At 41.0% G+C, this 22806-nt stretch overlaps 1 protein-coding gene across 1 annotated transcript in view; it reads left to right on the forward strand.

Moving 5' to 3' along the window:
• The window catches only part of LOC124593787 (serpin B3-like), a 213418-nt gene that overhangs the window by 69406 nt on the left and 121206 nt on the right, over window positions 1-22806 (forward strand). The window contains exons 6-7 of the mRNA XM_047132136.1: window positions 2222-2333; window positions 3395-3580. Of these exons, the coding sequence (XP_046988092.1) occupies window positions 2222-2333; window positions 3395-3580 (298 nt within the window). The remainder of the gene's footprint in view (window positions 1-2221; window positions 2334-3394; window positions 3581-22806) is intronic.

The following is a 22806-nucleotide window of genomic DNA, read 5'->3' on the forward strand; positions in this document are numbered from 1 at the left end:
TCAGCTTTCTTTTAGCCAGCGGTTTGAAAATTTAACATGAAGGTCATATTCCGTCTGCGATTTCGCTGTCGCATGTGCTAGTGGGCGAACTGGTTTAATACGCCAGGCATATTCGTACTCACAAGGGGAGGCCGCCAATTGTGAAATTCAGATTCGATTCATACTGCGCATAATAAAAGCTCATGGCAAGAGGTGTAATGTGGCAAAGCACCAAGATGCACTTCTCAGCCGTTGTCGAGAAAATCGGCAGCTAAAAGAAACCGTTGCCGTGAAATACTCTCTACGATTAATAACGTTCTACAGCGTCGTGGTGCAGCGGTAAGCGCTCGGGTTCGTAATCCTAGGATCTCGGGATCGAATCTAGCGCCATGCAACCTTTTTTTTTTTTTTTTAGTATTTGTTTTTTGTAATTCAAATATAAATATGTATAATTCCCGGCAATCAGTTGCAACAATTCTGCATATAACAAGTTGTTGAAAGTCGTTTGTCGTGGAAAAACTGGCGACTTCGAACGTCATTATGTTTTCCGTAAACAAAGTTGTATTTCACAAATGTTATTAATTGTCTTCATAATGTGAATAGACACCCCACGAACACAAATTTGCTGTGACAGGTATGAAATATAACTCCGTTACTCGCTCTTTACACTTGAAGAACAGATGTTGAATGGGCCGAAATGAGCCGCCGCATAACCAGCGTAGTTGCCTGCTAACTTCGAAAGAAGGTAGATGCGGTCCCTAGCGCAACTTATAATATCGTCGAAAATCGGTGCGGACGGGAGAGCTTTGGTACACCCTGTTAAACAAACGGAAAAATGGAGGCGGTACAATTGGAGAGTCATCCGCCTTCACCAACATGAATAAGCAATTCATTAATAGTATATATATATATATATATATATATATATATATATATATATATTTGAATTACAAAAAACTAATTACAAAAAAAACTGCATAGTGCGAGATTCGATCCGGCAACTTTAAGATTACGAACCCGAGCGCTTACCGCTGCACCACGACGCTGTAGGAAGTTACTACTCGTAGAGAGTATTTCACCGCAACGGTTTCATTTAACTGTCGATTTTCTCGACAGCGGCTGAGAAGTGCATCTTGGTGTTTTGCCACATTACACCTCTGGCCATGAGCTTTTATTATGCGCAGTATGAATCGAATCTGAATTTCACAATTGGCGGCCTCCCCTTGTCAGTTAGTCGCCATGAAGATGATGTTTTAGCTTCCACACTCACGTAGCAGGCGTGATCCTTTTGCAGTTGTAGGCCCATGCGTTCTTCTAAGTCGTGATATATAGAGTGACAATTATTGAACTATGTAGAAAAAAACGTAAATTAGTTACAAACCACCGCTTGCACACACTTTATTAAACACGTAAAAGTCACTACAGATATTCGGATGCCTTCCATCATTGGCGATCATATGGCACTGACGAATAGCAAAATTCTGCATGCCCCGCTGAAACGTCGGACCATCGATGTTGTCGATGACCTCCTGAATGGCTGTTTTCACCTCAGCAATGGTTTTAGAGTTATCACTGTACACCTTGTCTTTAGTATAGCCCAACAAAAAGGAGTCGTATGTGTTCAGATCCGGAGAATATGGCGGCCAATCAAGGACCACACCAGTGGCCTCTGGGTACCCCAGAGCCAGAATGTGGTCCCCAGAGTGCTTCTCCTAGTCATCAAACACTCTCTGCTTCGTTGGGATCGAGCTCCGTCTTGCATGAACCACATCTTGTCGAAATCAGGGTCACTTTGGATAATGGGGATGAAATCATCTCCCAAAACCTTCACCTACCATTCGGAAGCCACCGTGCCGACAAGGAATTTCGCACCAATTATTCCGTGACTGGATATTGCACACCACAAAGTCATCCGTTGAGGGTGAAGAGACTTCTCGATCGCAAAATGCGGATTCTCAGTGCCCCCAAATGCCCCAATTTTGCTTATTGATGATCCCATCCAAACGGAAGTGGGCTTCGTCGCTAAACCAAATCATAATTCCCATCATGCCCCGCGGCCAACCGTGCAGTTTGAACGTCCAACCGCAAACCGTTCAGAAGTTATGACGACTTTATTTCATATAGTTCAATAACTGTACCCTGTAAATCATACCAGCAAATGATCTTGGAAGCTAGTATTTTACTTCATCTCCGAACAATGGAACAAGCTGGAATTTTTCGATTATGAAAATCTTTGCTACAGGTCAGAGAAACATTACCTGATGGAAACTCGCACCCCAGAATTCATCCGTTTAGCTTCGCACATATTTCCTAATATAAGGCCCTTCCAAGGGACGCTAATGAGCACGAGTGCGGTTTTATGTTTACATGTGTTCAGTCACATTTACACTACAGTGTACAGTGCTACTGTACTCCGACGCAGCTTTCTTCTTATTTTCGATGCAAGTATTTAGTTTTTCACTGTATACCATCAGGGATTACAAGTCGTACTCTCGGGCATGGATGTGTGTGATGTCCTTAGGTTAGTTAGGTTTAATTAGTTCTATGTTCTAGGCGACTGATGACCTCAGACGTTAAGTCGCATAGTGCTCAGAGCCATTTGAACCATTTTTGAACAAGTCGTACTTTCTATCAGACTTCATAATCTCCATTTTACAAGGGAGACGTAGAGGTACATTTACATGGTAGCTAAAATTAGTAGATGAGTGTATTTACATTATAATATATAATATTGCAATAATTATTATATATATATATAACATGAAATGGGTAACTTGTGGCACAAATTATTCCATAGTCTAGTGCTTGCTGTATTTAAGGACTTGAGGAAGACAATTGCGAGATGAGAGTAGACGAAATGATTTAGAGAGTGGGGGTCCAATGTTCCGTGGGTGTTGCTCGTGGAGAAATAAAATTTGTGATTACAGATATCTAAAACATACTGTTGGATTAACATAAGTTGTGCATTTTCAGAATTTGGTTTCAACTTTTCTCTGTGATTGTTTTGGTCTCTACCCAGTTTCACTGATGTGTGTTTGAGTCATATCACAATTACTGCCCGCATCTCGTGGTCGTGCAGTAGCGTTCTCGCTTCCCACGCCCGGGTTCCCGGGTTCGATTCCCGGCGGGGTCAGGGATTTTCTCTGCCTCGTGATGGCTGGGTGTTGTGTGCTGTCCTTAGGTTAGTTAGGTTTAAGTAGTTCTAAGTTCTAGGGGACTGATGACCATAGATGTTAAGTCCCATAGTGCTCAGAGCCATTTTTTTCACAATTACTACTACATGCCTTGACTGCTAATAATTTCAACAACATTTGAGAGAACTTATGAACGGCTAATAACATTGATTGGTAAACCTATCTTGGAAATGTGCCGAATAAATTGTGCCTCACGTTTCTTTCCATGTTTGTTACGACAGGGAGAGAGACTCAGCATGATGATTTTTCTACCCAGAGAAGTAGATGGCTTGGCAAGCCTTGAAGAGAAACTTGCCAGCTTCAGTCTCCAAGACACTGTCAACAACTTGCATGAGAGTAATGTGCACGTGTATTTACCTAAATTCAAAATGGAATACTCAAAACAACTTAACGACGCACTAACGAGAGTAAGTATATCCGAGTGACGTGTGTCAATTGTGTGTCTGTTTTCAGTTTTAAAAGTTTCTAAGTACCGTATTTTTAAACAAATGCATCGCGATACCCACCGTTACATTGAATGTAAATGAAATTGTAACAACATAGTGAGAGGCAAGCTATTTGAATGTTTTCTGACGTGTCACAACTGTTTACTATAGACTGCATACGCTTGAAACCAGTTTCAAGTCTAGATCCAACTCATTGATTACACTTGTTCTGTTTGGAGTCATATGTTTTATATGCTGCACATTACCATACGACAGACCTAATACCAACTCACAATTCTATAATACCCGAGCTGCTATTTTTTAACATTTTGATCGTGATTGTCTTATTAACTGTTTGTTTACTGAACAAGACTCATTTATTCATCTCTGAAATACGTCCCAGGAAGCATACAAAATAAAAAAAATGCGAACTGTGAAACGTTTCTGTTAGGCTGCACAAAGCTTTTGTCACAAGTTGTAGCAAGGTAAAATTAGGATCGCCAATCCAAAACGAAAACGTAGAAAACATGGAAATTGTAATACTTAAACCCAACATTAAAGTAAGTAATTAATTTCTTCAGTAACTGATCCTTGACAAATCTGTTTCAAAGAAACATGTCTCCACTAAAATGCTGAATTTTCATTTCATTATAGGATACTAATTGATAAGGAAACCATTCCCTGTCATTAACGATTACAGAAATACACAGGATGCATCTGAATAAAGCAACAACGAAATATATCATGCAAGTTATCCTGACGACCTACTTACGCTACATAGACGTTCCATTTTCACAACTACATATAAATGAAAATACATTTCTTACACTTACGAAACAATATTTTCTGAACAAAATTAAACACTTACTTGAAATGTCAGTTGAATAGTGCTACCAAACTAAAATTATTTTCAAACTGACATTTATCTTCTTATGAATTTGAAGTCCTATTCCGATATTGTGCAGTAGTTTAATATGAAATATTTTGCTTTATTCATTCGATAAACTTTTTCCCTGGCAAATATATGACGCTCTTGGCTAAAGAAATTTATAATTATGACATTAAGGTATATTTTAGGTAACGGATGAGAATCCTATCACATATAACACGATTTGGGTCAATAACTGTCTGTCTACTCACGTAAATTAAATTTGGTCCATATATTTAAAAATGAACACAGAATAAAAACTGACTCATACAGTTTTACAATCGTAAACAAGAAAAAAATGGAGAGAGAGAGAGAAGAGTAGCGACGATGCGAAGCCATGCTTCGACGTTGAATAGTAATACGTAAACATAGCCTCAGCGTTTACGTAGCTCACACGAGACACTTCTTCCCATTTCCATTTCCATTTGCCTTGGACTATATAGGGTGGGTCAACGGCCCCTACCATTGCCGTTTTATGCAACCCGTGCGAGATTTTCATATTCTCTCGCTCCCTTCGAGCAGATTATTACTCCCACAAACAAAATTAACAACACGTTCTTGTAGGAAATGTAATGTAGTTCAGTTTTGTCCTGGTATGTGTTTTCGCTAGACACCGTAGTTTTCGAGTTATTGGGGAAGAACGTACAAACATGACCTTTAAACCCACCCTCGCTCCCCACTTAGCTCACATCGGTCAAGATTTCTAGTATGTTGGTCATGACAGTTCCCCCTACCACCATACGAAAACTTGCGACTGCACGATACTTCTCACTTCTCCACTGACAAGTATTATTACGCCACCGGCATAGTACAGCGTTTACAAACAAATTGACGTTTGTGTAAATTTTATCTAACAATTTTTGTGAATTTGAACAGCATAAAATAAACAATTTCAACATTTTATGCATCAGGCCTTCTGTCAACGAAACTACTGTTCTTGTAAGAGTTAAGTTTGGATAGGATTGATCTACGTAATTAGTTGAGGCGTAACGTTTACAAAAGTCGGTTATCTTTCATTACCCACAGGGGCATTTGAGATTAATAATTTCACGAAATAGCCGCCTACGCTAAAGATGCAACAGCCCGATGAATAGAGACCAAAAAAGGTTGGATATTGGGAACGGTTCGCGTTCACGGTAATTTTTGTTCAGTGGTAGGAAGGGGTGCCGCTAGACATCCTGGTTAGTAAGGGATGTGTGTGGGGGTGGAGGTGCGTCACTTTTGTACGTTTGCCTTGAATAACTGGAAAACCATGGGCTCCAGCGAAAATTACATTACATTTCCAACAAAAACGGTTCATTTTTTCTGTAGACCTAATGATCTGTGCGTAGCGAGTGAGACCATAAGACAATCTCACACGTGGCTTCTGAAAGCCAGGTGTAACATGACAGGTTGCACGAAATGAGAGTAGTAGCTACAGCTGAATCAGTCTTTGTAATTTTCCCCACATTTTTATACACGGGGCCATCATCAAACACGCTAATTACTTGGAACTGTAGACATTTCAGCCCCGCATCCATGCTGGAACGTGCGCAGTCCGACGGCAAACGATAGGTCGGTACTTCATTCTCAGTTGGCATACCCTCCTCGTATTCTCCACCTTTTGTACTGGCGCGCTTTTGTCTCCATCACACAGACACACTTCCCTCCACCTTTTCCTATCCTGTGGCTACAATCCGAACTATCAACCCTATATGAGGACCAACAAGCAATACAATATTATACATACATACATGCATAGGAATTGTCCATTTTCAGTACTGTAGGTGTCCAGATCCTGACCGCTACGGTTGTCACGTTTGAACCGCGCAGAGTGCGGTGAAAAGGATCTGTTCACGCTCGAGGGCGTCAAGAAATCGTTGTTCACAACAAAACGTTTATTAATCAGAAATACGTGATTGTCTACCCCAGACGCAGGCAGCTCCGTCGGGTCAGCAAAGTGCGGACGCAGTCAGCAGAAGTGAGAGCGCCACGGGCAATTCTGCCGCGCTGCGGAAGGATCGTGAGGCGGCCGTTACGACACGGTTCAATCAACGACCTTCCAGGCTCGGCCCTCCTGGGCAGCGGTGGACAGTGCCCTCTGCGGGCCAATATCCGAAGCACTCTCGTTGAGGTCTTGACTCGGCCTCCAGCTGATCCTGAAGTACCAGGTGCTTATACGAGCGTTGGAACTTTAATAGTGGCCACTATTTACTTACAGCTCGTATAAAATATGTACGAGTTTCAAAGTTTTACTGGCCTTTAAAGTAGTCACCAGCATTGTGTATAACCCGTTGCCAGCGATGTGGAAGTCGTACGATACTCTTAGCAGTGCCAGTTGTGTTAACAGTTGGAGCGGCGCGGTCTACTGCCCGACGAATTTGCAGAGCGAATGCCGTGAACTGTTTTCTTCAGTTTAGAAATCGAGTTGAACTCACGAGGGCTTAAGTCAGGGGATTGCAGTAGGTGGTACAGCACTTAGCAGCCCCATCAGTCAAACAAATCAGTAACAGCTTGCACTGTACGTGCTTGAGCATTGTCCTGCAAAATGATGGTCAGGTCCTGCAGAAAGTGTCATCACTTCTGTCTCTAAGCTGGTCGTAGGTTGTGTTCCAGAACTGAACATCATGGTGCGTGAAAACGGAGGTGTCTTTCTGGATAGCTCCCGTATCATACTACGCTGAAAAAGTATCCCCACGTATTGGATAACTTCTTTAATAACTCTGGAAAAAGTACGCAGGATGCACTGGGACATAGTTCGGAAGACCATTTTGCTCCGATTATGGAAAATTCAGCCCTTTTCTAACTCTATGCCGACAGGGTTGTCTACAATACGATGCTCGAAATAACAGCACTCACTGGCACTACGAACGACTTCGAGTATCCTGCAGAAATATGACTTGACATCTGTAGAGGTGTTCATGATTTTTCTTAATTTTTAACGACACTCAAATGTTGCCATAACTTTAGTCTGTATCCATTTTTCAGCTTGGAATGATTGATATGTTTGATGACTACGCCGCAAATTTCACTGGAATTACTGACGAAGAGCGACTTAAGGTGGACAGGGTCCTGCACAAAGCTTTCGTTGAAGTCAACGAGAAGGGAACGGAAGCTGCTGCTTCTACTGGTAAGAGACGCTTAACTCTAAATTGTCTACTGTGTTCTCAATAAAAGAATCACAGGATTCACATGTCTTGAGTTTAGTATTACATACTTTACCAAAACGTCTTTCTTCAGAGCTTTTGCTTTTTCTTCGTTATCAAGACAAAAACGAGAGGGTCAGTCAGATGCATATCTGCTTATGTAAACAGTCTGGTAGAAGAAAGAACGGGTAAAATAATTAGGTGAGTGGGAACGCTGTAGTTGACGTATCGAATGTCCATATAGCTGAACAATTTTTACTCATAAAAACGAATTGGACTGTTATTGGTAATAAGACTTATATCATGGCATTGCTTCTAGGAAACCATGGAGGCAACCCATAGTTTTATTTCAGAAGATAAAGTTATTATCGAAACCGGTCGTGCACCTGAGACAGACAAGACGAATAGTTATAAAATTTCCTCAATTGCTGTTAAAGTTCTTTGCGACTCTTACTGCAAATAAAGACGTTATGAACAACTGAAAATCGCTGACGCTCTGCCATCATATGGCATACGTAGACATTTTCAGGTGAGTTAGGTTTCTACGGTAATAAGACTTCACTGTTGTATCTACGATTATTGTATTTTCTCGTCGTTGATAACACATAAAGAAATCAAGATTTTTTTCCACTTTAAAGTATATTGCTAACGTTGCGGAACATACCTCAGTATTTATAGTGGAGAAAAAAGTTTGAACAGCTGAACAAGTTGGTATCTACTCTTTCTATAGATCATGCAAATAACTAATTTCAAAAAAACTGCAAGCATCTGTTAGACGTATGGCAAAGTAGCAACCTCTCCTGTACACGGCGTCTAATCTTACAGCTTGCAGACCTCACAATTCTTTGACAGTTATAAGTGTAATCATGTAAATATGAAGAAGTCTGGAATAGATGAAGAGGGTCAGTTAAATTAACTGAGGTATCAGCCGGTTTTATTTCTAAGTTTCCAATTTCCTGCCTAAATCCCAACGAAATTTTTCGTTTATAACCAGTCCTAAGCAAAGAAGAGAAACAAAAAAGGTGATAGGAGTATATAGAGGATCTATACAAGGACGATGTACTTGAGGGAAATATTGTGGAGATGGAAGAGGACGTAGATGAAGATGTAATGGAAGATATGATACTGCGTAAAGAATTTGACAGAGCACTTACGTCGAAAGAAGGCCCCAGTAGTAGATAACATTCCATTAGAACTACTGATAGCCTTGGGACAGCCAGCCGTGACTAAACTCTTGCATCTGGTGAGCAAGATGTATGAAATAGGCGAAATACCATCAGACTATAAGAATATAATGATTCCAATCCCAATGAAAGCAGGTGTTGACAGTTGTAGTTTTCAGTTTAATAAGTAACGGTTGCAAAGTACTAACACGTAGTCTTTATAGAAGAATGGAAAAACTGGTAGATGCCGACCTCGGGGAAGATCAGTTTGGATTCCGAGGAAATATTGGAACATGCGAGGCAATATTGACCCTATGACTTATCTTAGAAGATAGATTAAGGAAAGGCAAACCTACATTTCTAGCATTTGCACACTTAGAGGAAACTTTTGACAGTGTTCACTGGAATACTCTCTTTCAAATATGAAGGAGACAGAGGTAAAATACAGGGAGTGAAAGGCTATTTACAATCTGTACAGACACCAGATGGCACTTATAAGAGTCAGGGGCACGAAAGGGAAGCAGTGGTTGAGAAGAGAGTGAGAAAGGGTTGTAGCCTATCCCGGATGTTATCCAATCTGTATATTGAGCAAGCAGTAAAGGAAACAAAAGAAAAATTTGGTGTAGGAATTGAAATCCATGGAGAAGGAATAAAAACTTTAGGGTTTGCCGACGACATTGTAATACTGTCAGAGACAGCAAAGGACCTGGAAGAGCAGCTGAACGGAATGGACAGAGTCTTGAAAGGAGGGTACAAGATGAACATCAACAAAAGTAAAACGAGGCTAATGGAATGTAGTCGAATTAAAACAGGTGATGCTGAAGGAATTAGATTAGGGAATGAGAAAATGTGGTAAATGAGTTTTGCTATTTGAGAAGCAAAATAATTGATGATAGTCGATCTAGTGAGGATGTAAAATGTAGACTGGTTATGACAAGGAAAGCGTTTTCGAAGAAGATAAATTTTTTAACATCTAGTATAGATTTAAGTGTCCTGAAGTCATTTCTGAAAGTATTTTTATGGGGTGAAGCCATGTATAGAAGTGAAATATGGACGATAACTAGTTTAGACAATAGGTGAATAGAAGCTATCGAAATGTTGTGCTGGAGAAGAATGCAGAAGATTCGATGGTTAGATCACGTAACTAATGAGGAGGTACTGAATAGAATTGTGGAGAAGAGGAATTTGTGGCACGACTTGACTAGAAGAAGGGATCGGATGTTAGGACACGTTCTGAGGCATCGAGGGCTCACCAGTTTAGTATTGGAGGGCAGCGTGGAGGGTAAAAATCGTAGAGGGACGCCAACAGATGAATACATTAAGCAGATTCAGAAGGATGTAAGTTGGAGACGAAGAAGCTTGCACAGGATAGAGTAGCATGGAGAACTGCATCAAACCAGTCTTTGGACTGAAGGCTACAACAACAACAACCAGTTATCTGGGACCATATCGAGTCTACATTAAGTGCGATTTGTATTCAAATAATTTAATGTTATAAACTCGATTTATAATGAGAGTCCTGTATAATACTGATACTGATATCTAAAATTTGTGTGTTGCATTCCATCAAAATCTAGTGTCGATGAATATTAAGGTAGGATGGAAATGTTAGCGTATCGTAAATCTGGAAATGTTTTGTGACGATGGTGCTGACGGACGTAGCATAATAAGAAAAATAGATTTTGCTTTTTTGATATATTACAGACTCTTTGTTGAGCACGATAGAAACAAACAACCTCATTCACTAAGATAACTGCAGTACGTAATGTGTAGCTCCGTGATGCACATAAATACATGCATCTCGGAGCATTTCCCCGCTCGAAATTTGTCTAAAGTATACAGCATTTCTAATTTTCTCATAGGCCATTAGCAGGGATGCTTTAGGTGTGGTAAGTGACTAATAATAATAAATACTCTACTGGGCCACTGCCGACTGGTATCCACTTTATGTAGGTCATATTTGGCCTATTTTTCTGTAGAAGGAGAGGAAATAAGTGCATAGTCGTGTAAGATGCATGGAAAACTGGATGTCTTTTTAAGCAATTCCTTCACTTTTCTTAATGAATGATATCGAGCATTCCAGAGGATTTAATCCTAAGTCCACTCCAGTCCCTGCTACATGGTATAAATGACCTTCCTTTATCGCTAAGTGGAAATAGATTCTACATCTTGGATAACGAAATAGGTACGTCCGGAAATATACCACCACCATGACAGCTGAAACTTTTCAGTAAACTTTTTGATTCGCTTTCTGTAATGACATTGTCTTTCAACGGGAAGAAAAAAAACCACTAGAAATTAGGTGAAATTTAGTATGTAAATAATTCTCAAAATCCTTCTGTGTGTATTGACATCGATTTTTATTGGAAAACACGTCTTACAATTCATTTAAACTTCCTAGTTCACGATGTGGATACCCGAATGTGCTGGTGTGTATTACTGTTTAGTTGTATCACGTGGAAAAGTATTCTGGCACAATACTACATATCACCCCTCTTGTACATAGTTATTTAAGAAAATAAACTACAGTAAAGTACATATGTGAACCTTAACAGTTGCCCACAGACCCGAAATCGGATGGACGAAACAAACAGCTGTAATAACTTAGACCTCAACTGCTTACAACGCGGGTTTGCTTTGGCGCAGAAAGTCTTGATTTATTTATGCACGAGATACTTTGGCATCAAAAAAGTGAACTAAATGTGCTGACTGTCAGTAATGAAGAGCAGTCCACATCTTTCTAGGATATTGGGATAGTTGGCATGCTAAATTTAAGTTATTAACTTACTTCAACACACATGAGATGCCTCAATATATGTTCTGAAATTGAAGCCAATGCACAGACAAAAAGGCTAAATCTATTAATTTTAAAAACCTCTTTGTTTATTTCATTATACTCGGTGTCATCTTATTATCTCGCAGTTGATTTGCGTAACACGTACGTGACAAACGAGCCGAATTTTTCTTCTTGATTATTTCTAATGAATCAGTTTCTCCCACATTCTATTTTATATTTTGATTGCCTATCTTTTTTGCTTAACTGCACTGTGAATTTGTCTTGAACAGTGGATATAACACAAAGCTGCAGTTTTAAAACTTTTGTCCCACTGATTTTCAAAAATAACGTCTAGAATATTTAGTTCTTCTTCTGAAAATTAAATTCATTTGGTTGTATCATGACAACATTTTTCGCAAAACATTATCTCATATTTTAAAGACTAAAGTAATTGAAGCACGCACATTTCAATAAAATTTCAATCAAGGATGTATTTTTAATATTATTGTTTTATTTTTAGACACACAGTAAAAATATTACAAACAGATGTCTAAGCAAGATTACTAGTACTCTGTTATGTTTGATTTTCAAACATTCCCTCTTTTGTTTTCGTCTTCAACTTTAATGTCCATCTTTAACATCAAACAATAGTAGGCCATCGCAATTTCACTTCATCTCCCCTATTACCTCTTTTCCATTTCCTTGATGTCCTGGTGGAAGCATTTTCGTTGCTCTGCTCAGCACTCTCCCAGTTTTTCAGGGAAGTAGTAAATACGCGATTGTAGGAAGTGCACTTTTACGCTCATGTTGTAACACAACTGCTTGGAATGTACCAACTTGGTCCTGACTGTATTTTTGTAATTTGAATATCTTTTATCACCTAGAAAGTTTTCCGTAGCAGGCCGATGGCAGGCCATGCATCTTTTTCTCTAACATCCATTGCATTCTTAGATCGATGATCCTCCATAAATCTGTGAATTTGGGGACCAACAAAAATTCCAACTTTGAATATTCATTTACTGATGAAGCAGAATTTCATACAAAGGGACGTACAACAGGATCCATCTTATGAAGCAGCCGTTAAAAACTGATTCATGAAACCCAAACTGGAATTTATTGGTTTAAGCAATATTTTGGTGGTCTACGAGCGGTTCATGTAAAATGTTGTTTGTCCCTGGCGCTAAAACTTCCTATCTAGGAAAACACTTGCACTCCAATGCTTTTGCTGTGCGAAGTTCCCACATTCACACACAGAAAAAGACAGGACATATTCGTTAACCCGACTTGCTGTCCAAATAAAATTCCTGTAATCAAAAATAAAATAAACATTTCTGTATTTTGAATAAACTGTACACTATAGAATTAAATTAAGAACAGTTTTGGAAACAATGTAAAAATATTATTTAAGAACACTCATTTACTTTTAAGTCATCTGATATCACGCAGACTGGTGTTATTAAAGCAAACGTTACATGACACATTCTTTTGCAGCAGTGTTGGTAGCCGTTCCAGCCTCCCTTCAAATTGGGGGGCCACAACCCATCATCTTTAAAGCGGATCACCCCTTCGTGTTCCTCATACTAGACCAGCAGACGAAAACTGTGCTGTTCGCCGGACGTTACGTGGACCCTCCGTCCACATCCTGATGTGAACATGTTGCCTACCCTAAGGTCTGCAGCACTTCGGACATGCATACCGCACAGTGCCCAAATAACTTAAAATTCCGCATAGTACTGTAAAAATTTATTTTCTGTATTTGGAATGAATACTGAGACAGACCATGTTTCTAAGTTTTCATTGTTGTTTGTAGTTTTATAATTATTTTAAACGTTGCCTCTTCACTACACAGATCTACGCTGAATGACAGATGTACCCTCAAAATAAAAATAAATTGCAAACGCCTTTTCTGCAATTTTTTACTCATTAATTTTACTTTAATTTGAAGCCATGATATACTTTTATTCCTTGTAGCTTCTGACACCCCACTTCTTTTTACATTTGTCAGACATCAGCAAAAACACCCTGTGAGTGCGTTAGTGTCTGTAGAATAAAGGACTGGGGTTGGGAGTGGACCCTTATTCTATGACAGAGCACATCGGTGTTTAGTTGTACACAACTTGTTTAATTTCAGAATTATTGTCAAAGAAATACACGAATTTACGTAGTGACATGACACTTACAGGATAGTTGTCAATATAACGCATTATGTCCTGTTTAGCAGAAATTACCCTGAACACAACAATATCAAATTTAAATAGAAGGTTCTCTACAAGATTATTCTTACTACTACACCGTGAAGTTGGCCAATATTACAACAAATCATACGATTTTAGTTCTAAGTTTGGTACTATTTAGGATGCTAATCAAGTCTATGGAGGATGGTTAGTTTCTGTGACAGGATGAGAAAAATATTACTCAAGGTTGCTCGAGTTCACAGCGGATGCAAGCTGGTGAACCAACAAGTTTACGCCTCTCCCAGCGGCAGTTACCTTTTAGCTGTGATGTGCTATTGGCTGCATGGCTGCTGTCGCCCTCTGTAAGTCCTATACAAAGCTGATCCAAATCTTTACTGATTTTTCAGCTCAGTCTGTCTTATGTCTCTCGTTAGGCGAGAAAACATGCAATCATCCCCAGTCTGGAAAATATGGCGATATACACGTGCATAGCTGGTGCAGCATATACACTTCAACGCCCTCACAGTTGTCGCAAGAACAATTAACGACATAGCTGTTTCGTTTTTCTGCTATCGGAGCTCAACGACTCTTCAGCTAATTCCTAGCTGAATGTTAGCCAAAGTGAATGCAGTGTTCACACAAATGTCCTCTTTTGGGGTCGTACAGAGCGTGATGCGCTCTGTTCCACACTTGACGTTGGTTTAGAGTAGAGTCCCCAAGTTTTCAGTCTTGTGTCTTTCGTAGCAAAGTGTCCCCCACCTGTGTACTTTCGTGCTTGACGTCAAGCCTTTTTCAGACCAGTGGAAGCGTTCCTTTCATCTTCTGAAAACTACCTCTGCCAATCGCAAAGGACCTACCTTTAACTGCTGCTACGGTCACAGGTTCGAATCCTGCCTCGGGCACGGAGGTGTGTGATGTACTTAGGTTAGTTAGGTTTAAGTAGTTCTAAGTCTAGGGGACTGAAAGACCTCAGATGTTAAGTCCCCTAGTGCTTAGAGCCATTTGAAACATTTTGAGCCTACCTTTAAACTGCTTCGAAATATTGCCCCTTTCTACTCTTTCCGAGTTTATTTCAGCCAATCGGACATTTTGCGCCTGCTCCTGACTCCTAAAAGTTACACACAGACATCACGAGCGTACCACGAGCATTTCACGTTATCAGCTGCGTCGCTGGTCTGTTTGTATTCATCTAGAAATTCCCCAACACAGCTTTCTGAAGAATTTCTCCACCGCAAGCAGCGCTGGCCCACTACCTGCTCTCCTTGATGTGTCGCCCGGCGTGTTCATTGTCCCTCTCGCCACAGGTCACCAACCCCTTTTTAGAAGTGTTCCGTTGCACTCGGGGCGTGACGACACAACTCACATCTGCCCCCAAACAAAATACTTCCTCCAGCAGCTTTTTCCACCTTTTGCTTCTTGGCATGCAGGATTTGGGTTCAGTGTGTCAATACCATCGAATTGAGTGTCATCCCTTTGCATTCCATACTGTACATTTTGCTAGACAAATCTGCTCATTATCGCCGAAGTATGCCAGGTGACATATTCATCTACTTGTTACAACGTATACAATCTGTGGTGTCACCGCCAGACACCACACTTGCTAGTTGGTGGCCTTTAAATCGGCCGCGGTCCGTTAGTATACGTCGGACCCGCGTGTCGCCACTATCAGTGATTGCAGACCGAGCGCCGCCACACGGCAGGTCTAGAGAGACTTCCTAGCACTCGCCCAGTTGTACAGCCGACTTTGCTAGCGATGGTTCACTGGCAAAATACGCTCTCATTTGCCGAGACGATAGTTTAGCATAGTCTTCAGCTACGTCATTTGCTACGACCCAGCAAGGCGCCATATTCAGTTACCATTGATATTGTGCATCATGTACCGTCAAGAGCAATGTTCATCATTAATGGATTAAAGTTAAGTATTCCACTAGCTACGTCCGTTTTTTCTAAATTCTAATTTCCTTGTCCTGTTCCAGACCTCACGCCAGCCTGCGTGAGCTAAAACGCGTGCATTTCGGCCTCCTCTAGTAACACGGTGTTGGCTCTGCTGCCAACCACAACACAATCTCTCATGTAAGGTGCGAAATTGACATTCATTCAATCTGCCACCTTACAAGCTTATGGTGGGGATGCTGTTTCATCATTTGATGTTTATTATCAGTATGCATGCAACAGCATGCGTACCTAATATTTTCCAAAACACAACGCATAAAAACAAGATTTTCTGGTACTCATACCTTGGGTTCTGTTGTGATAAAAAGCTAGGGTCAAGTCTTTTGGATAGCCCTCGGGCTAGGAACCATTTGCATACACAACAGAACAATTTCTTAATGTCGATATGCTAAAATACAGTGTCAGAGTATGAATATTAGATACTGCCTCCTAATTAGGCATATGGAGCAAATCTTTTTTTTTTTCGCATTTGGTGTCGTCTACCTTGGGCTTGATGGGACTTAGGGAACCACCATTAGTTCATGGGCAGCTTCTCAGAAGACCCCAAAAAAATGATTTTTTACTGTACCATCACCGTCAGCAGCGCACCAAACCGCAGCTGAGGATTTCAAGATGCTTATGCATAGCAAATGGCTGAAATATTTGCACTGTGTTTCTGAGATCACAATCTCTAACATCCTAGAAAATGTTCTCTATATCTTTATCCGTGTCCAAAATACAGATGTTCAAAGTTACCCTACATCTACATCAAAATAGTAAATAACTTCAGAAAATTGCTCAAATTTTAACGGTATATTCTCTAGCCATTTATCTAGAAGAACCATCTCCCTATTTTCAAATTTTCTGTACCAAAACCCAGGCGTCGATTCCGAGACGGCTATGCACTGCAAATGCCTGTAATTTTTACGATTTATTCCTAAGATCTCGATCTCGAACAACCTTGAAAATTTGCTTCACATCTTCATCTGTTTCCGAGATACAGGGGTTCAAAGCTTCCCTACTTGTACATGTAAAATATACGCTTAAACGTAGTTTATAAAATGACATAGCACAGAGAAAGGTGCTGGGAACCTCCTGTTGTAGTACTGAAGCAAATGCAATTTATTTTTCACGTAAAATCCGGTCTAAGGTATAAAATTAGTTTTGTGCTATTTCAATTTCGCTGAAGTAAACTATCTAAATTTCACTGATCATTACATTTCATTTCATTTGCGTTGTAAGGTGTCAGGATTTTCGAAATCATACAAGTCAGGTGCCTCAGTTTTACGTGTCGTTTATAGTGTTGCAAGACACTGGTTTGTCTGTATATTTCACATATTTGAGATTTAATACACGTGGCATCGAGAATGACAAGAATAACTCCCTTAGGTAAATTTGCAAATTTAAGTTAAGTAGAAACAGGGCAGAAGCATCACTGGAGGGGAAGCTTGTTTTAGTTAGCCACACTGCGACACAATGGCCTGCAGGGCCTCAGCGTTATCAAGGTCATGCTCAGATAACGGGCAGAGAGAGAAATGGGGGAAGAACAGTATATCACGTGAGCGGCGTGTGACGGCGTAACTTACCACTCTTGTGGATGATGGAATGTTAATAACGGGGGGGGGACGGACCTGCTTGTTCACTTGGAAGTCAGCCAATTACACGACACTGTATGTATTAAGCCATTTGCTGATTGGGCAGCCATGGCCACCAGAAATGAAAGAGCGACTGCCACTGGCTGTTCCATCCAGTGTCCAACGCCGCTGTAGAGGGAAGGGAGGCTGGGCTGAGGAGACGTGCAACTGCCCAGCGCGACAGGGCACCTTCCCTTGAGACGTCGTCTAGTGTGGTCGAAGGGCATCCCTCTGTGACGTTACGACCAGGAGAGGAGATATATTGGTGTGAACACGTTGTTCACCTGGCTCCAAAATTCAGTCAAGAGCTGCCTGAATTCTTTACGAAAATCTCCTGAGTAGCCATCAAAAGTAGAATAGGCTGAAGTTAACGTTTTTCGCTTCACGAAAACGTAGGGCAAGTTTGCTGACATAGAATCATCCAGGATCAGTATAGGATTTTGATAGATTTACAGATCCGACAACACACGGCAGCAGCCAAGCCGACGACGCTGTGCAACACAAGGTAAAGAACACAGTACACCATTAAATGTAAAAGTCGTATCACAAGCCAGTTTTTGCTCCAATGATAGGAAGCTCAAATTAGGAAGACCTGTCCTCCCTGTAGTATTTCCCGAAATTAACGTGTTTCGTTCGTGTGCTCGATGGCCACGTTTAGTTAACATTTGTGGGGAAAGAATAAAATTCGTTAGGGGCGGTAACATTGTTTAGCTCGACATTAGGATAGTCTTTCACCAGAGAGTCTTTTTCCCGAGTAAAATAATTAACTAACCTGAATTTTGTGATTTTATTGATGTTTTACATTTTATGCTATTTGAGAAGTTTAATACCAGGATCTCCTTGTCTAAACAGGCGACAACTGTGATTGTTCTTGTGGATTGTAAAGACCCAATATGTGCAAAAGTGATTCCCATAAATACAATTACAGGGAATAGTTGTTATCTGTTCTAAGATAGAGGTCCTCTTCCAACCTCATTAGAATATTTTAGGAACATTGATGAAAGCTATTCTTATGAAGTCTAAACCCTTCATGAGTAATAGCACAATTCCTTACAGGTCGGATTCAAACTGCGTTATGCATTCTAGGTGGAATCGTGCACACAATGCAAACATACATGCCCTGCTGCAGCCCAGGAAAAAAGGAAATCAAAAGTGCTCCTATCAGAGCACAAAAAACCCGAATATGTACCTTTTTACTTAAGATTCTGAAAATGGGGTGCCAGCTACCTCTTTCTACCTTCCTCAGCACTTTTAACCATTTTCCTAAAAATTTTGGCATGCGAACGTTTTAATGCTGTTTTAGGCTGAGAGGGAAGAAGACAGTTGGAATGGCAATGAGGCGGAAAAGTGATAAATGCTGGAAGCTACTGGACAGTGGTTGTGTTATGGAAAGAGCGAATGAGGGAATGCCAGTGTGAAAGAAAGAGATGGACAGTGGGGCCATGGAACATAGGTGACAATGACAGAGCAGTGCTAGCAAAAGAGTGAAGTTCACAGTGCAAGCTGGGGGGGGGGGGGGGGCGGGAGGGGTCGGGAGCGGGAGGGAAGAGGAAAAGGAAGTGGAAGTGGGTGAGAGCCAGTGATAATGAAAGAGTATATGACAATGACAACTACGAAGAGAGAGATAATGATAGTGGAAAGATACAGCAGTAGTCGGAAGGAGGGAATCAGATGTTAGCGGTAAGAGAGAGAGAGTGACATTGAGAAGGGACTGTAGTAGTAGGACAGAACGAAGCGGACACTGACTATGACACATAAGACAGTGAGAGACACAAGACAATGACAACGAGCTGGACTGAAAGAATGAGTGAAAAAGTTCAGCTGCGAGTGGATTTGTCTGAGCGACCTACAGCGATAGACTAGTGGGTAAGAGGCAGTTACAGTTAGGGAAGCTTGTGGGAGTTTGAGCTTAAGTGCATGTAAGAAAAATGGAGAATATGTTTGCATACCCAGATCTTTCGTAAAATTTTTAATGATACAGAGGAAGGCAGAATGAGGCAGCTGATACCCCACTCCAGTCTTAATAAAAGACAGGAACAGATTCACATTTCTTGTGCTCCTATAGAAGCATTTTTCTGCTGGTATACAATACGATCAAAAGCATCCGAAAACCTGCTACTGAACATTAATATAGTGTGTGTCCAACCTTCGCCTTTATGACGGATTGAACTTTGCTTTTGGCACTTTCCTTGATGTGTCTGTGAAAGAATGGCAAGTCATTCTTCCTCTGGAGCCAGAAACAGTGAAGGTAGAGATGCTGGATGCTGGAGTCTGCAGCGAAGTCGACGTTCTAAATAATCCCAAAAGTGTTCCACTGGATTCGTATCGGGACTCTAGGCGGGCAGACTACGTCCATTTTAGGGGTGTTATTGTCCACAAACCATGCGACGGAGGGTGGATGCATGTATCCTCGCTAACGAAGGACATTTTGAACATTTCCTGTAACAAAGTGTTTGAAGTCACGCTGGTACGTTTTGTTGCTGCGTGTTTCCATTCCATGATTAATGTGATTTGAAGAGAAGTAATAAAATGAGCTCTAAAATGGAAAGTAAGCGTTTCCTGACACATGTCCACATAACATATTTTCTTTCTTTGTGTGTGAGGAATGTTCCTTGAAAGTTTGGCCGTACCTTTTTGTAACACCCTGTATACCCTCAATCAGAGTCATGCTAAGCTGCATATAAGCCGCAGCAACACCCTGAAAAGGATTTGTTTACCCCTTATAGGGTTGTGGCTAGATGATTTTTGTGTCTCCATAATCGCCGGATACACTAAGCTAGGATAAAGTCTGTGGCAAAACGAGCAAGGCATCATTGCGAAAGATGCAGAGGTGAGCGAGAGTGCCAGTAATTACCCCAGGTCAGTGCTACTAACGCCACGTCATCTGTGCATTTGTGCGTAGCGTAAAATGTATTCTGTCATAATCTAAGAACGAAATCAAAAACTGAAAGAGCTTTTCCAAACTTTGTCAGTTTATGCTTCAGCATATTAATGTTAACACTGTGAAGTCTCAAAATGATGAGATGAATAAGTTTTGCTAAATGTATTATTTTAAGAAAAAAATAAGTGGTGCTAAATAATGAAGCTAGAAATCCAAAAACTATTCAGAATGTGCCAGTGTATGTCACAATCAAAGGTTACGAGTCTTATCTTTGGTCAAAATCGGCGTTTTTATGAAAAATTGAAGGCGTAAAATGTTATGCTCAGAAAGAAGAAAATTCGTAGGTAGCCTCAGTTTGATATTAAAACATTAACTATGTGACTCCATTAAGATGTCTGTGTTAGTTTTTAAGTTATTTTCTAAAAATCCAAATTTGCAACAGAACTGCCCTTATTCATAACAGATTAAGTAGCATTTGTATTTATGAGAGAAACTTCTAATTACACCGCTTGATTACATTCATTAAATAATACAGCTGTAGCAAATTTCAAGACTTAAGTGCAAAATACAATCAATACAAAGACTATTAAAGAAGTAGTTCAGAGGTCACGTTCTGCTGTTGGTTTAGTTCTAAAAATTCTAGCCAGCAAAGTATAAACGTGGTCGAGTTAAGTCTTTTTTTTAACTAAACCAAATTCATGAGGAAATTATGAAGATTGCAAATTATTACACAACAGAGATATTCCTTAATTTGTGTCCAAGGTAAGGGCCATTTAGATGGTGCTACCTGTGTCTTACAGCTGTTGATACAGCAGATGTTCCGTTCGGTGGTCCGTTGCGCCCCTGTATTTTTAAGGCCAGAGAGGCAGTAAGAGAGACACTTCGCACGGTGGTATCAATCTGTCAGCTTCAGTCAAATGCCGACATAGCTCTGCCTCGCATGACGTCAGAGATGGGCATCTGCCAAAAGGGTTTCCTGTAAAAGTAGGAAATGAACTCGTGACTACTCAATCCTTTATCGCTTAGATTTCAGGCAAGTAATGGTTAATGTGCTACCCGTAATGTTGACAAAACCGCGTGCCAAGATGTCAGATTATTTTCCACTCCTGAGGCAAGGATTTAACTTCGATGATTACGAGTCAGAGTAATAGACCATTTTACTCGGAACTTACCGTAGAGGTCGTCTCTAAACTGCTGTTTGTGATAGAGACATTATTATCATTATCAGGAATATTATTATATTTATGTGTGAACATTTACTGAATATACTCATATCGAAAAAGTATTGCATCAGCCCAGTTCCCAGTATTCCTGAAGATAGACGTTGACTGTGGATATTGTGTCACAGACACAGTCCCTTTGACTGTTCAGAGATCTCACTAAATCCGCCCAAAGTAAACAACCATACATGAGCAGCGCCTATTACACAGAGGGGGTCCGACAGTCGATCAGTTCCAGTCATTCCACCAAGAAGGAGGTACATGGCTCGTATTTCAGTAGTTCAACCATGCCTGGACTCTCAATACCGCGGTTCGATAGCATCTGCATTGTTACTTTGTGCCAGGAAGGGCTCTAAACAAAGGAAGTGTCCAGGTGTCTCGGAGTGAACCAAAGCGATGTTGTTCGGACATGGACGAGATACAGGTAGACAGGAACTGTCGATGACATGCCTCGCTCAGACCGCCTGAGGGCTACCACTACAGTGGATGACCGCTACCTATGGATTATGGCTCGGAGGAACCCTGACAGCAACGCCACAGTGTTGAATAATGCTTTTCGTGCAACCACAGACGTCGTGTTACGGCTCAATGTGTGTGCAGTAGGCTGCATGATGCAACTTCACTCCCGACGTCCGTGGCGAGGTACATCTTTGCAACCACGAGGCCATGCAGCGCGATACAGATGAACCCAACAACATGCCGAATGGACCGATCAGGATTGGCATCACATTCTCTTCACCGATGAGTGTCGCATATGGCTTCAACCAGACAATCGCTGGAGACGTGGTTGGAGGCAACCCAATAAGGCAGAATGCCTTAGCCACTGTCCAGAGAGTGCAGCAGGTTGGAGGTTCACTGCCGTTTTTGAGTGGCATTATGTGGGGCCGACGTACGCCCCTGATGGTCATGGAAGACGCCGTAACAGCTGTACGATTCGTGAATGCCATCCTCCGACCGATAGTGCAACCATATCGGCAGCATATTGGCGAGGCACTCGTCTTCATGGACAACAATTCGAGCCCCCATCGAGCACATCTTGTGAATGACTTCCTCTCCACTAGAGTGACCTGCACGTTCTCCACACATAAACCCTATCGAACACGCCTGGGATACATTGAAAAGGGCTGTTTACGGACGACGTGACCCACCAACCACTCTGAGGGATCTATGCCGACTCTGGACCAACAGTGCCTTGATGAACTTGTGGATAGTATGCCACGAAAAATACAGACATCAATGAAAGAGGACGTGCTGGTGGGTATTAGACGTACCGGTGTGTACAGCAATCTGGATAAGAGGTCTCGCTGTATACGGTTTTCATGAGCAATAAAAAAGGCGGAAATGATGGTTATGTTGATCTCTATTTCAATTTTCT

This window comes from Schistocerca americana, chromosome 2 (genome assembly GCF_021461395.2).
Source record: "Schistocerca americana isolate TAMUIC-IGC-003095 chromosome 2, iqSchAmer2.1, whole genome shotgun sequence".
NCBI classification, from domain to species: Eukaryota; Metazoa; Arthropoda; class Insecta; order Orthoptera; family Acrididae; genus Schistocerca; species Schistocerca americana.